Here is a 13,647-nt window from a genome sequence, read left to right as displayed (position 1 = left end):
GATCTGGCTTGTCAGCTGAGCTGGCTGGAGAACATCCTTGTGAGCTGTTTCAAGGATGGTCTAAAGGCCCTAAATGATGACCCATACAATGCCTGTATTACAAGGGGGATCCCGCATGCCTCCATGACTGGTGTACATGCTAGCGGAGGAAGCTGAAATCAACCAAGTCTGTAATAAGTACCACTCCAGCAAAGTTTGGAAAAGGTCAGCCCCAGAGAGGAAGAGAGAAACAACCAGATCTCAACCTCAGCTGGTATGTTCCAATGGCTCCTTCAAGTGCTGGCAAAGATGTCCCTGCATCACATTTATTGCTTACATGGAGCGCCACAATGCATTATCTCAGATAGAGGCTTCCAGTTCACATCCAGAGCTTTTCTGGACCTCCTAGGAATTAACCAAGGACTCAGTTCCCATCATCATCTGCAAACGAATGGTGGGATAGAATGAATGAACTCAGTAATGGAGCAATACCTACATTGTTTCATTAATTACCAACAAGATGACTGGATGGACCTCTTGCCATTTGCAGACGTAGCCTATAATAACACTGTGCACATCAGCACAGGCTTCACGCCCTTTCAAGTGGCAACTGGACAAAACTTTAACACAATGCCTGAACTACCAGCCCAAGACCCCATGATCCCCTTTTTAAAAGAATGGATCAATCAATTGAAAAATACTTGGCCTGTTGTGCACGAAGCCCTTGCAGATGCTCGGCAGCTTATAAAATCCAAGCCGACAAAAAAAGAGTAGAGCCTAAACCATTCCACATTGGGGACCATATCAACCTGATTCCTACAGCCCCCGCAACCCTAAAAAAAACATAGGATCCTTTCCCATAAAAAGAACTATTAGCCCAGTCCCAGTAGAGTTAGAATTAACAAAGTCATTGAGAAAAATTCAGCCACTATTCCATTGTAGCCTCCTAAAACCAGAGGTGGTCTCGCTCCTAAGGCCAGCACCCCTCCAAACCCCAAATCTATCATGGTGGAGGGAGCATTTTGAGATTAAGGAAATCCTGGAGTCATGCATGCACCGGGGAGCCACCCAATACCTAGTAGCCTGGTGCCCAAAAGGTTGGGGACCTCTGCCCTAGATTACTTAAACACTTTCATGACCACTACCCTGATAAACCAAAATGAATGCTTAATCAGTATTTCTTATTCCCTCATTATTTTCACTTCTCCAGGTGGATCTTCCGTTCTTTTAGGGAGGCATGTCAGGTCCCTATCGGAATGCTGCCATCCCAAGAGGGAGGGGGAGCATGCATTATTGTGGATTGAGGATTGTGCATTATTTCTACTTTTGCTTTGATGTATCTGCATGAGAGGGAGGGAAGGGGGGAGAAACCCTCAGGGCCATCTGTTTTAACTCCTGATGAGAACAGCTGGTTTTCACCTTTTTGGCTTGAGGTTCTCACAACATCTTCATGACAGCAGACTGGCTCCTGTTGGACTAGGGGCATTGGTGTGGGTCTGGAGAGATGGGACTTTTAGCTTAATGTTTTTGTGTGGGAACTTCAGATTCTGCCTTGCTTCTTTGCAATCACTTTCTTTCAGTGAAATATCCTTTTGAAATGATGTCTATTTCAAGAATTTTACTTTCCTGAGGAAGTAGCTGAGGCAGGACCTTACAAAAGGTTGATTGGCCTGGAGCTTCATCTTTTTTTGCTCTAGACCCCGACTGCTGATTTAATATGCCTGCAAAGTCACATTCCTATTTAAAGTCTATTGTAAGAGATGAACTGTGACTAAAAGCTCTCATCTTAATATTTTATGTCAAAGAGTAAAATTTGGGGAAAGAGTGAAATCTATACCTTAGAGAAAAAAACCACACAGAAGCTTATATCTCCTAGCTTCCATATATTCAAGAAAATGGCAACTATGAAATCTAGCAATCTTTTTAAAAATTCTCTCTTTTATTTGAAGATAGGTTTTGGTGGAAAACAACAAGGAAAATTAATATGGGATTTTTTAAAAAAATCTCTTGTTAGTGTTTAATGATCACGGTCACTCCTCTTCTGTGGAATTACTCCTGTATTTTTTCCTTCTTTTGTCCCGTGCTATAAATATATATTTAAAGTACTTTACTAAGTATTAATGTTTTGTCCATTATTTCAGTGTTGGAGAGCATTAATGCAATGTGAAAGAAGGGTTGCCATGGAAATATCTCATTGTTGAATTGGAAAATAATTACTTTGCCAAAAAATCCAAGGTAACCTGTCAAATACTTGAGTTAAGGATGATTGGGGCAGCCTCAACTCTTTCTCTTAAAAATGGGGAATTTTGAAAATAATTTTTCCTTTTGTTATTGTACCTTGGAGGGAGGGAGTCATACATACAGTTTCATTCTGTGGCAAATATCAGAATGTATCATTATAATTGGGAATATAAATTCACTTTGTATTCCATATATATTAGGTTGACTTCACTTTTCTTTGCAATGATCTATAGCAAGGGTGTCAAACTCAATTTCATTGAGGGCCACATCAGCATTGTAGTTGCCCTCGGGGGGGGGCAGGGTGGGTGCGGCCTACTGGGTGGGCGTGGATAGAGTGGGTGTGGCCTACTGGGTGGGCATGGCCAGCTCTACATCATTCGCGTCAAGGGTGCATGTGGGGGCCTGGGCAGGAGTGGGACAGATTTGAGGGTCTCTGGCAGAAGGGGCTGGGACCAGGGCAAGTGCCAAGGCATGGTCCACTGGAGGAGCCTCACTGTTCCTCTCAGGCCATGCGGGGGGGCCTGGATGGTGGTGCCTGGCCCTCAAGCACCCACGGCACCAAGCCCAGCCCCACTTCCTCAAGGGGCGCGCCCAGCTGCACTTACCTCCTCCTCAAGGCTGCTGCTGCTGTGCTTACTCTCCTTAGCCAGGTTGTTCATGATGGGTATGAGGGCAAAGTCAGAGGAAGGCCCATTCCCTCTCCATGGGAGGAGACCCGACTTTGTATCCAAAGCTTCCTTAGCAATAGGATGGGAGACCCCCAGGATAGGCCAGGAGGAGGGGGCAAGGTGATGGTGAAAGGGCAGCAGGGCAGGACTAAGGCAGGACTTCCCTCAGACCCTCCCTCTCCTTCTTTCCTTCTTTCCTTTCTTCCTAAGTACAGAGTAGTGGGAAAATATTTGAGATGAGGGAGGGAGAAAAACAGGCAAGAAATGCAGCTGAGGAGGTGTCACCTTTCATGAGGAATAAAGAAATGCACCATCGCCTGGAAGTGGCCAGCACATGGCCCTCACCTACTTCACTTATCTGGCTTGGTGGGCTCTGGGGGGAAGGGATGCCATGAGCAACATGAGAATCGACATTACCTGTGCAATGCCGCCCAGCCCCCAGTTTGCCCAGTTTCAGCAGGCAGTGAGGCGCTCTCCTCATAGCACCGAGAGGCTAAGCCAGGTGGTGCAAATCTGAAAGAAGCATGACACTGTCCAGCCCCCAGCCTGCCTGGTTTGGGCAGGCAGCAGGGCACTCTCCTCACAGCACCGAGAGGCTGAACTGGGCGGCGCAAATCCAAAAAGAAGCGTGATGCTGCTGAGCCTGCCCAGTTTCGGCAGGCAGCAGGATGGTCTCCTCACAGCGCCGAGAGGTTGAGCCGGGAGGTGTGAAGCTCGCCAGCTTTGCACCTTGCTGCCTGCTGAAACTGGGCAGGCTGGGGGCTAGGCAGCATTGCACTTCTCATCAGATTTGCGCCACCTGGCTCAGCTCTTGGTGCTGTGAGGAGAGCGCCCTGCTGCCTGCCAAAACTGGGCAGGCTTGGAGCTGGGCAACCTCGCATTTCTTTTTGGATTTGCGCTGCCCGGTGCTGTGAGGAGAGCACCCCACTGCCTGCCAAAACTCCTTCCCCAAAGCCCATCAAGCCGGATATGTGAAGTAGATGAGGGCCATTTGCTGGCCACTTCCAGGCAATGGTGCATTTCTTCATTCCTCACAAAGGGTGACACCTCCCTAGCATGCACCCAAGGGGTAGGGCCAACGTGGCAGGGGCTGGTTCCTTGCTGTTTCTAAATGACCTTGTGGAGCTAAGACTGAATGCGTTTCAGCATAGATGGCCACCACAAAATTGTATATTGGCTCCCGGCTGGCCTGGGCCAGGGCCAAGGCAGCAGGGGCCATTCCCTCACTGTTTCCAGGATGGCTTCATGGGCCACATGAAACCACTTCGCGGGCCACATCCGGCCCCTGGGCCATGTGTTTGACATATCTGTTCTAGGGTAATATTTCTAGATATTACACCCTGTTTGAAGCATCATTGCAATGTAGCATTTATTTTAGCATGATAAGTATGGTGGCTAAAGTCCGTCGTATTTATCTTAAACATTCTTTAAATGTCACTAACTTGACAGCCTGATCTTTTGCTGTGGTGAATGAGAAAATAGGATCACACTCCCGAGCAGGGCTCATGTTTGAACAAAAAGAGTGAAAATCTACCTTCCTTTTTAATGTATTGAAAGTCTTGCTCAGTTGCCTGACAAGGCAAAGCACAAGAAATAAACTGGAGATGGAATCTACTGCATACCTACATTTATGCTATCATGTGGCCATTTAACATAAAACTATTGTTTAAAAATATTTGCTTGATATGTTAGCAAATGAGATTATAAGCAAGATGCACAGCATTTTTCATTATTAATAAAGGATCCTGGATGTATGGGGTCATAAAAATCAAGAGGTGCCCCTAAATTGTATGGTCCAGGTTTTATTCCTTGTTTATGCATGAGATACCCTAAGAGGGGCAGGACTTTGATTGCACAGTCCCATCCAATGTCTTTAATACCTCCTCCCAATGCAGAGGCCTCTCATTATTAGCAATATTAGCAATATTTTAAAAGAATAATAATAAATTATGAAATACTGGGAATTGCAGGTGGAATATTGGATGTACAGAGCAAAGTTGAATGCTTATGGAAAATGAAATCAATTGTTATATTAATCATGCCTGGAGCTCTCGGAGAATACTTAAAGGAATTCTTCTATATTTGGGGATATTGAATTTATCACACCTGGACACCCTTCTTTTACCAAAATTCCACTCTACTTGAAATTGCCTATGTTCTTAGATCCTACTGTAATAATTCTTAGGTCCTTGGTTAGAGCCTTAATTATTAAATTTCTACCAGTCTTAGGCTGTAAATCTAACTGTAGATTACTGATACTTAATAATTTTCCTGTCTTGATATTATTTAGATAGGAAAATATATTGTTTTTAAAATAGTAAAGTATATCTTTCCTGTTAAAAAAAACATTTTTCTCTCTCTCTCAGGACAGTGACAACTTGTGGTGGGATGCCTTTGCAACAGAGTTTTTTGAAGATGATGCAACCGTAACACTTTCCTTTTGTTTGGAAGATGGACCAAAGCGATACAGTAAGGGAACAAATATATTTTAATATTCCACTAGCTTGTGGTAGAGCTGAACTTATCAGTGATGAAATGAGGAGATATATAAAGTCCTCCTTCAATGGTGGGTTATATTGATTATGAAAGTCTTCTTCTGACCAAATTTAGAGGTTAAAGTAAAAATGAAATGATCGCTTCTAAGCATCCAGTCTGTATTCGAATAAGGAGAATAAACCTCATATATATGGCATTTATTTGAAAAGCTGAATTGGAGATTGATAAATTATGGGCAGGTAGATAATGTGGAAAAAAAGGCTTCTGGTCTGTCTCTGTCACAAATAAAAGAAACAAGAAAAGCCTCTAAGCAGGATTATTTCCCAGAATATTTTCATAAGCCCAATTCTTTTTTAAAGAGTTTCAGTTGCAGAATGTTTATATTGTACAGTGTAATCTTGTCATGGTTCTTTTGATGCATTCTCATCCAGTCTTCAAATAATGGCAAATTATGACTTGCTTGATGCAAAGGAAAAAAGATATCCCTGGTGCAGTTGTGGATTTTATGGTTCTGAGCAGTTGTTCAGTTATGGTCTTCAAGAGTGAGTTCAAAGACTCCTCATCATATAAAAATAGGAACATTCTTGTATACTTATAAAGCCTTAAAGCAGGATTCTCTTTCAGCCTGTTTGTCTATTTGACATATCTGAAACTACTCTAGAACCACTTTCCCATCTGGATTTCTGAAATGAAGGGAAGTCTTTAATCATTAAATCATTATTTACTGATATGACAAGATTTGTTCTTGCCTTATGGTAGGCCAGCCATCTCTACTTTTGAACATTTTCCTATTATGTGGCAAAAGAAGGAGCATAATCATGTATCACTTAAATAACCTTGAAGTTTATTCACACAAAACAGTGTGATAGCCATCAGTTTGGAGATATTTAAAAGAAATTTGAATCAGTTCCTAGAGGAAGGTGTATTGAGGGCTATCAGTTGTAGATTCCAGTTTGGGAGTAGCATACTGTATTTCAAAATATCAGTTATGGGAAAACAGTGGTGGGAAAATGTGTTTTTATCTCCTGCTTATGAGCACCTAAGACATGTCTGATTGTGAAAAATAAAGACGGATTATTTCTCATGTCTTCTTATATTTGCTAGTACTTAGAACATTTCTCTAATTACCTACTCACTGATGACTGACCAAAAACCAAAAGCTGTTATTGTTTATCTTAAACATGTATCTTCTGTATTTCCATAGTTCTATGAGAAAAGTGAAGCCAGCATGCATGAACATAGGTAACTCTTGCAAGACTCTTTGTCTTTGAAAAAATCAGTAATCACACAACCTCCAAATGCATCCACTGACAGCATCCCTGTTTATCTGGATTGAAAAAGAACAGCTGTACCAAACAACAAAACTGTTTAATTTCACTTGCAAGCACTTTGTCTTTCACTTCAAGCTCAGGTTTATAGATTTGTTCTCTCCTGAACTATCTCCAGTTAGTTGTTGTGCAATCAATAGACATTAGTTGTGATAATAGGAAGGCTCTCCCCTTCAGCTGATAAAACAGCTAACAAATTTGATATCTGACACCATCTAATTGGGTTGAATCAGTTGCAATTTTGCTACAGGCTGCAATTTGAAAATCTCTACAGAGTTTTCAGTTGAAAGGGAAGAAATAATAATTCTGTCAACAATACTTTTTAAATGGTGTTCAAAGTAGAACCAGGGAGCCCATATCAAGTAAAGAGCTCAAGATAACTGATAAAGTGGATTAAATGCATGGAAGTGAAATAGTGACTTTAATGACTACCAGAAATAGAAGCATCTTACAAAATGTTAACCTCAAAAAAATACAAATATATGAATCAGGAGGGGAAGAAAAGACAAAGTTTGCATATGTTCACTAGTGCCTGTTAAAGTGGGAATTAAAATTTAGAGAAGATTTGAAGGTAATCTAATTGATGTTGGATAAGCAAATCCATTTTAAAATCTCTTTTTACAAATTCATTTGTAACACATGCCATTCTATTGTACTTGTCCTAAATTGCTCTTCCATGATTAAACTGGAATAAGACATTATTGATTTCATTATTATGAACTTCTTACTATAATCCAGAAATTGCCATCCTGGGCAACTTTAGAAACTTCTGTTGGCTTCACATGAATGATCTTTTTTATTTCTATTTTAGGCTGTCTCCCAGGGGCATCTATGGGGTAGTATCAAAATGTCAAAATGCTCTGCAACCATACAATCAAAGCCCCACTGCTTTTTGGCAATAGGAAAAGTTTTCAAAATTATGTTTCTGTAAAGTGTTAGAATTACTTTCAATCTGCTGGAGAATAATCATGTTGCCCAACTATTATCGGCTGTTGATTAAGAAAAAATAAGATTCTTGTAGGCTAGTTGCTCCACATTTATTCAGAATTCTTTCGTTTATGGGATTTCCATGCGGGTAGATTTTAGGTTGTTCTTTTTGTTGTCCAATGTAAGGACTTGCTTAGGATTCTTCCTCCTTCTTTCCTTTTTCCCTCCCTACTTTCCTGCAACAGAGATACATGCCAGCAAGCTTTCCATTTACTAATAATTTCTTGTGCACTTTAATATGCTAGTTTTTGATATCCTTCCATCAGGAACTTTTCTATATATGGCCGAGAGAAAATATCTGCTAATTGTTTCTCCATCTCAGTTGAACTCAATAAATAACGCTGATCGACTGAAAGACATTGCCATGTCATGTTCCCGTTTTGCAAAAATGCATCTTCTTCCATCTATTGTATTTGGGGCACTGAATGGTTTTAGTCTATAATTTAGCAAAGCATGCATCACTGTGTGTGAATTGGGTGAGTAAGTAAATTTATTTAATAAATGAATAAAATAAATGTATCTTCTGGGGGCGGGGAGGACTTTCTGGAAGTGAGATACCTTTTTTGCAGGTAGGTTTGAGAGAAGTCCCATGTTTTCCAAGAATTGCATGCCAACTGTATAGTTTCTTTTTTGAACCCATCTCTATTATTGTGTGTTTTTCCACTCATTTTCTGGCCCTATGTGACAAAATGATTATATCATTTCCTTTTGTTCTTCAAAAGAAAATTACATTTACCAAAAGTAATAAATTGTTCCTATTTCCAAGCATAGGCTAAGTCCCAATAATTAAACATCACTCAATAATTACTGCATGGCAAAATAATTCCACCTTTGTGTTCCCAGTTATCCTGCCTGCTCTCATTTTTTTGCCACATCAGATAATTGCTCTGTCATCACTGCATGTATAAAGCTGATGCCTTTAAATGTCATAAAGAAAAAAGAATTTTTCCAGATCTTTTTTTTTTTTTTTGGCAGTTGCATTTTGTATTCTCAAATGAAGAGTCCAGCCATCTTATTTAGTTCTCTAAAACTGACTGCTAAATCCTCCCAACCATCCAAATGTGATCAAGCTAAGGCAGTCTTTCTCAACCTTAGCAATTTTTTAAAAGGGTAAATTTTAGTTCCAGAATTTGGAGTTAAAACTGCCTTGAGACAAAAGCCCAAGATAACTGGTTCCCAATCCTGCATTATTACAACCTTATGCTGGTTTTTTCTTTAATTATTACCAGTAGGCTTCTATGTCTTTCAGCTTTAAGACCCAAAGTGATAAAAAATATTCAAGAACCCAAATTGTCAGAACAGACTGAGGAATTGAATGAATAAAGTGTCCATAAGAGCTTTGTGCTCACAATATTAACACCCTTCTCTTAATTACTGGGGGAAATGCCATCATTAGGCAACAATCTTCACTCCCTAGAGGATCTGTATAAAAAACACACGGTGTTTTTATAAGTATACAAGGCAAGAGGAGCAGGAGTGACCATCACTAGGCCTTTCTATTTCCATTTATTTTCTCAAATGAATACCCATGTTCAGGGGTAGGCAACCCAAAACACTCAAAGAGCCACTTGAACCCGTTTCTCACCAAAAACAAAACACCGGGAGCCGCAAAACCCTTTTGATATCTAAAATGAAGATAACACTGCATATATCCTTTTTTATCTTTATTATAAGTGTGTGTGTGTGTGTGAGAGAGAGAGAGAGAGAGAGAGAGAGAGTGTTTGTGTATGTGTGTGTGTGTACACACACACACACACCCACACACACATTAAAAATAAAAGTAAAAATATGACTCTTGGGAATATCCCTACTATTAAAACAATGATCACCGAGAGAATGCTTTAAGAGAATAAAATTACATACACACATAGGTAAAAAAAGGATATATGCAGTGTTATCTTCATTTTAGATGTCAAAAGGGTCTCTCTCTCTCTGTCTCTCTCCCTCCCTCCCTCTCTGTCTGCCCTTGGTCTGCCACTCCTCTTCCCCCACTCTCTTTCTTTCTCTCTCTTTCCTCTCTCTCTCCCCCTCCCCCTTTCTCTCTCTCTTTCTCCCCCCCCATCTGCTGCTCACCTGGCAAGCTTCAAGTTGTTCTCCAACAATCTCAGGGGTAGGCAACCTCGTCTCTTTTATGACTCATGGACTTCAACTCCCAGAATTCCTGAGTCAGCCTAGCTGGGCTAGCTAGCTCTCTCCTGCCCTTCCTGTTTCCTGTTTCCTGCAGAGACGCAGCAAAGGGAGGAGCTCTGCCCAGTAAGCTTTTCAGCTCCTCGGAGAACAATGTGAGTGCACTCTCTTTTACACATATATACACACACACACACAAAACACACACACACACAAAACACACACACACACACACACAGAGAGAGAGAGAGAGAGAGAAGCAGGGAAGCGCAATTGCCTCTCTCTGTCTCTCTCTGCAACGGCAGAGGAGGCTGGGAGCCACAGGGGAAGGCTCAAAGAGCCGCATGCGGCTCCGGAGCCGCAGGTTGCCGACCTGTGCCCATGTTGAATGAGTATTTAAATAAAATAGTTTGGTTTTAGCTTTCCTTTATGAAGAGAAAGGAAAGAAAGTCCCAAAGGTGCTTTTTCGAGAAGGAAAGGAAAGGGAAAGGGAAAGGGAAAGCTCTCATAGATGCTCTTACTTGAGACATTAAATTAAATTATTGGCATTTAATACAGATTTTTTTAAAAGGATCACAAGAAAGTTGAGTTCTGGGGATCATTCTCTAAGTGCTGTCTCAGAGTAGCAATGTTTCATCATCATCATCTTCATCTTCATCATCGTAGTAGTAGTAATAGTAATAGTAATAATAATAGTAATAATAGAAATAATAGTAATAGTAATAATAATAAAGTTGGAAGGGACCTTAGAGGTCATCTAGTCCAACCGCCTGCTCAGCCGGGAAACCCTATACCATTTCAGAAAATGGCTGTCCAGTCTCTTTTTAAAAACTTCCAGTGTTGGAGAATTCACAGCTTCTGGAGGCAGATTGTTCCACTGATTAATTGTTCTAACTGTCAGAAAAGTTCTCCTTAGTTCTAGGTTGCTTCTCTCTTTGGTTAGTTTCCACCTATTGCTTCTTGTCTTGCCTTCAGGTGCTTTGGAGAATAGCTTGACTCCCTCTTCTTTGTGGCAGCCCCTGAGATATTGGAACACTGCTATCATGTCATCTCTAGTCCTTCTCTTCATTAAACTAGACATACCCAATTCCAGCAACCGTTTTTTATCTGTTTTAGTCTCCAGTCCCCTAATCATCTTTGTTGGTCTTCTCTGTACTCTTTCTAGAGTCTCAACATCTTTTTTACATCGTGGTGACCAAAACTAGATGCAGTATTCCAAGTGTGGCCTTACCAAGGCATTGTAAAGTGGCATTAACACTTCATGTGGTCTTGTCATGTGTGTGTGGACAAGAATACCAACCTTGCTATCAAGCAAAATGAAGCCTCTAATAGCGAGTGCCACATAAAGTGCACTAACCAAATAGGTGGTAAGACAATAGGGGAACTCAGGCACCACACAGGTTATATAGAAAGGAAACACAGGGCCACTCACAAAGGACTCAAATGTTTATACACCAATGCACAGAGTATGAACAGCAAACAGGGTGAACTAGAAATTCAGGTTAATGAGGGCAGATACGATATTGTTGCCATTACGGAAACATGGTGGGATGAAACCCACACATGGAACACACAGCTAGAGGGATTTAAATTATTTAAAAGAAACAGACCAAATAAAAGAGGAGGTAGAGTTGCTCTCTATATAAGAGATAACTACATCTCCACAGAAATAGAGCACAACAATGATAAAAACTGTCTTGAATGCATTTGGGTCAATATAAAAGGGGGGGAAATGACTTTGCCATAAGTGTATACTACAGACCACCCAACCAAACAGAGGACATAGATGAACTTTTTGCTAGTCAGCTAACTAAGGTATGTAGGAAGCACATCATAATAGTAATGGGGGACTTTAACTACCCTGACATCAACTGGGAGACAAACTCCGCACCAAGTGGAAGATCAAACAGGTTACTGGCAAACCTAGCAGACAACTTTGTCTCCCAAAAAGTAGAGAAGGGAACTAGGGGATTAGCCATTTTGGATCTAATTCTCACTAACAGAGATGAAATGATAGAAGGTGTTGAAGCCATAGGAACCTGGGAGGAAGTGATCATGCAATATTAGAATTCAACATTATAGAAGCACAAGCAATAGAACACAGTCAAACTAGAGTCTTGGACTTCAAGAGAGCTAATTTCAATAAACTTAGAGAGGGCTTGGGAAGGATTCCATGGATGAGAATCCTCAAGGGGAAAACAACTCAAGAAGCTTGGGAAATTTTGAAAAATGAGATAATAAAAGCCCAGTCTAGCACAATACCAACAAAGAGGAAAAATAACAGCTCTCAAAGAAACCAGCATGGCTGCATAAAGAACTCTCTGACAAATTGAAAGATAAAAAGGACAAAAGTATAGAAAGTGGAAAGAGGGGACACATAACTAAGTCAAAATATCAGCAAATAGCCCGAGCCTGCAAAGATGAAGTAATAGTAATAGTAGTAAAGTTGGAAGGGACCTTGGAGGTCATCTAGTCCAACCCCCTGCTCAGGCAGGAAACCCTACACCATTTCGGACAAATGGCTGTCCAGTCTCTTCTTAAAAACTTCCAGTGTTGGAGCATTTACTGCTTCTGGAGGCAGGCTGTTCCACTGATTAATTGTTCTCACTGTCAGGAAGTTTCTCCTTAGTTCTAGGTTGCTTCTCTCCTTGATTAGTTTCCACCCGTTGCTTCTTGTCCTGCCTTCAGGTGCTTTGGAAAATAGCTTAATTCCCTCTTCTTTATGGCAGCCCCTGAGATATTGGAATACTGCTATCATGTCCCCCCTTGTCCTTCTCTTCGTTAAACTAGACATACCCAATTCTAGCAACCGTTCCTTATATGTTTTAGCCTCCAGTCCCCTAATCATCTTTGTTGCTCTTCTCTGTACTCTTTCTAGAGTCTCAACATCTTTTTTACATCGTGGTGACCAAAACTGGATGCAGTATTCCAAGTGTGGCCTTACCAAGGCATTGAAGAGTGGTATTAATACTTCACGTGATCTTGATTCTATCCCTCTGTTAATGCAGCCTAGCACTGTGTTGGCCTTTTTGGCAGCTGCAGCACACTGCTGGCTCATATTTAGGTGATTGTCTACTAGGACTCCGAGGTCCCTCTCACAGTTACTACTATTGAGCATGGTGCCACCTATGCTGTACTTGTGCATTTGGTTTTTCTTGCCTAAATGTAGAACCTTGCTTTTTTCACCATTGAATTTCATTTTGTTAGTTAGTGCCCAGTGTTCAAGTCTGTCCAGATCCTTCTGTATCTTAAGCCTGTCTTCTGGAGTGTTGGCTATTCCTGCCAGCTTGGTGTCATCTGCAAATTTGATGAGTTCCCCATCTATCCCTTCATCCAAATCGTTGATGAAGATGTTGAAGAATACTGGGCCCAGAACAGAGCCCTGGGGCACCCCACTACACACTTCCCTCCATATAGATGCAGTTCCATTAAGGACCACTCGCTGACTATGGCCGGTCAGCCAGCTACGGATCCATCTGGTGGTGATTCTGTCTACCCCACATTTTTCTATCTTATCAAGTAGTAGGTTGTGATCTACTTTATCAGATGCCTTACTGAAGTCCAAGTAAATTATGTCCACAGCATTCCTCTGATCCACTAATTTTGTCACTTGGTCAAAGAAAGCTCAAAATGAACGAAGGCTTGCGACCAAAGTCAAAAATAACAAAAAAAAGCTTCTTTCAACATGTAAAAAACAAGAAAAAAGTGAAGGAAAAGATTGGTCCATTAGTGGGTGGAAGTGGCAAGAAGGTGACAAGCAACAGGGAGAAAGCAGAACTATTTAACTCATTTTTTGCATCTGTCGTTACACAAAGGGACAA

At 41.1% G+C, this 13,647-nt stretch overlaps 1 protein-coding gene across 9 annotated transcripts in view; it reads left to right on the top strand.

The window, feature by feature from the left end:
* The window catches only part of LDB2 (LIM domain binding 2), a 375,607-nt gene that overhangs the window by 167,420 nt on the left and 194,540 nt on the right, over positions 1-13,647 (top strand). For all 9 annotated transcript variants that reach the window (XR_005554670.1, XR_005554671.1, XM_039326503.1 and 6 more), the window contains exon 2: positions 5,255-5,357. Coding sequence is in view for 7 of the 9 variants with exons in the window: in XM_039326503.1 (XP_039182437.1) it covers positions 5,255-5,357 (103 nt within the window). In the remaining 2 variants the exon portion in view is untranslated. The remainder of the gene's footprint in view (positions 1-5,254; positions 5,358-13,647) is intronic.

This window comes from Crotalus tigris, unplaced genomic scaffold (genome assembly GCF_016545835.1).
Source record: "Crotalus tigris isolate CLP2741 ecotype Arizona unplaced genomic scaffold, ASM1654583v1 scf7180000024341.3516292, whole genome shotgun sequence".
In the NCBI taxonomy this organism is placed as follows: Eukaryota; Metazoa; Chordata; class Lepidosauria; order Squamata; family Viperidae; genus Crotalus; species Crotalus tigris.
Note: the sequence above shows the minus strand (reverse complement) of the source record. Positions and strands in the feature narration are given on the sequence as shown.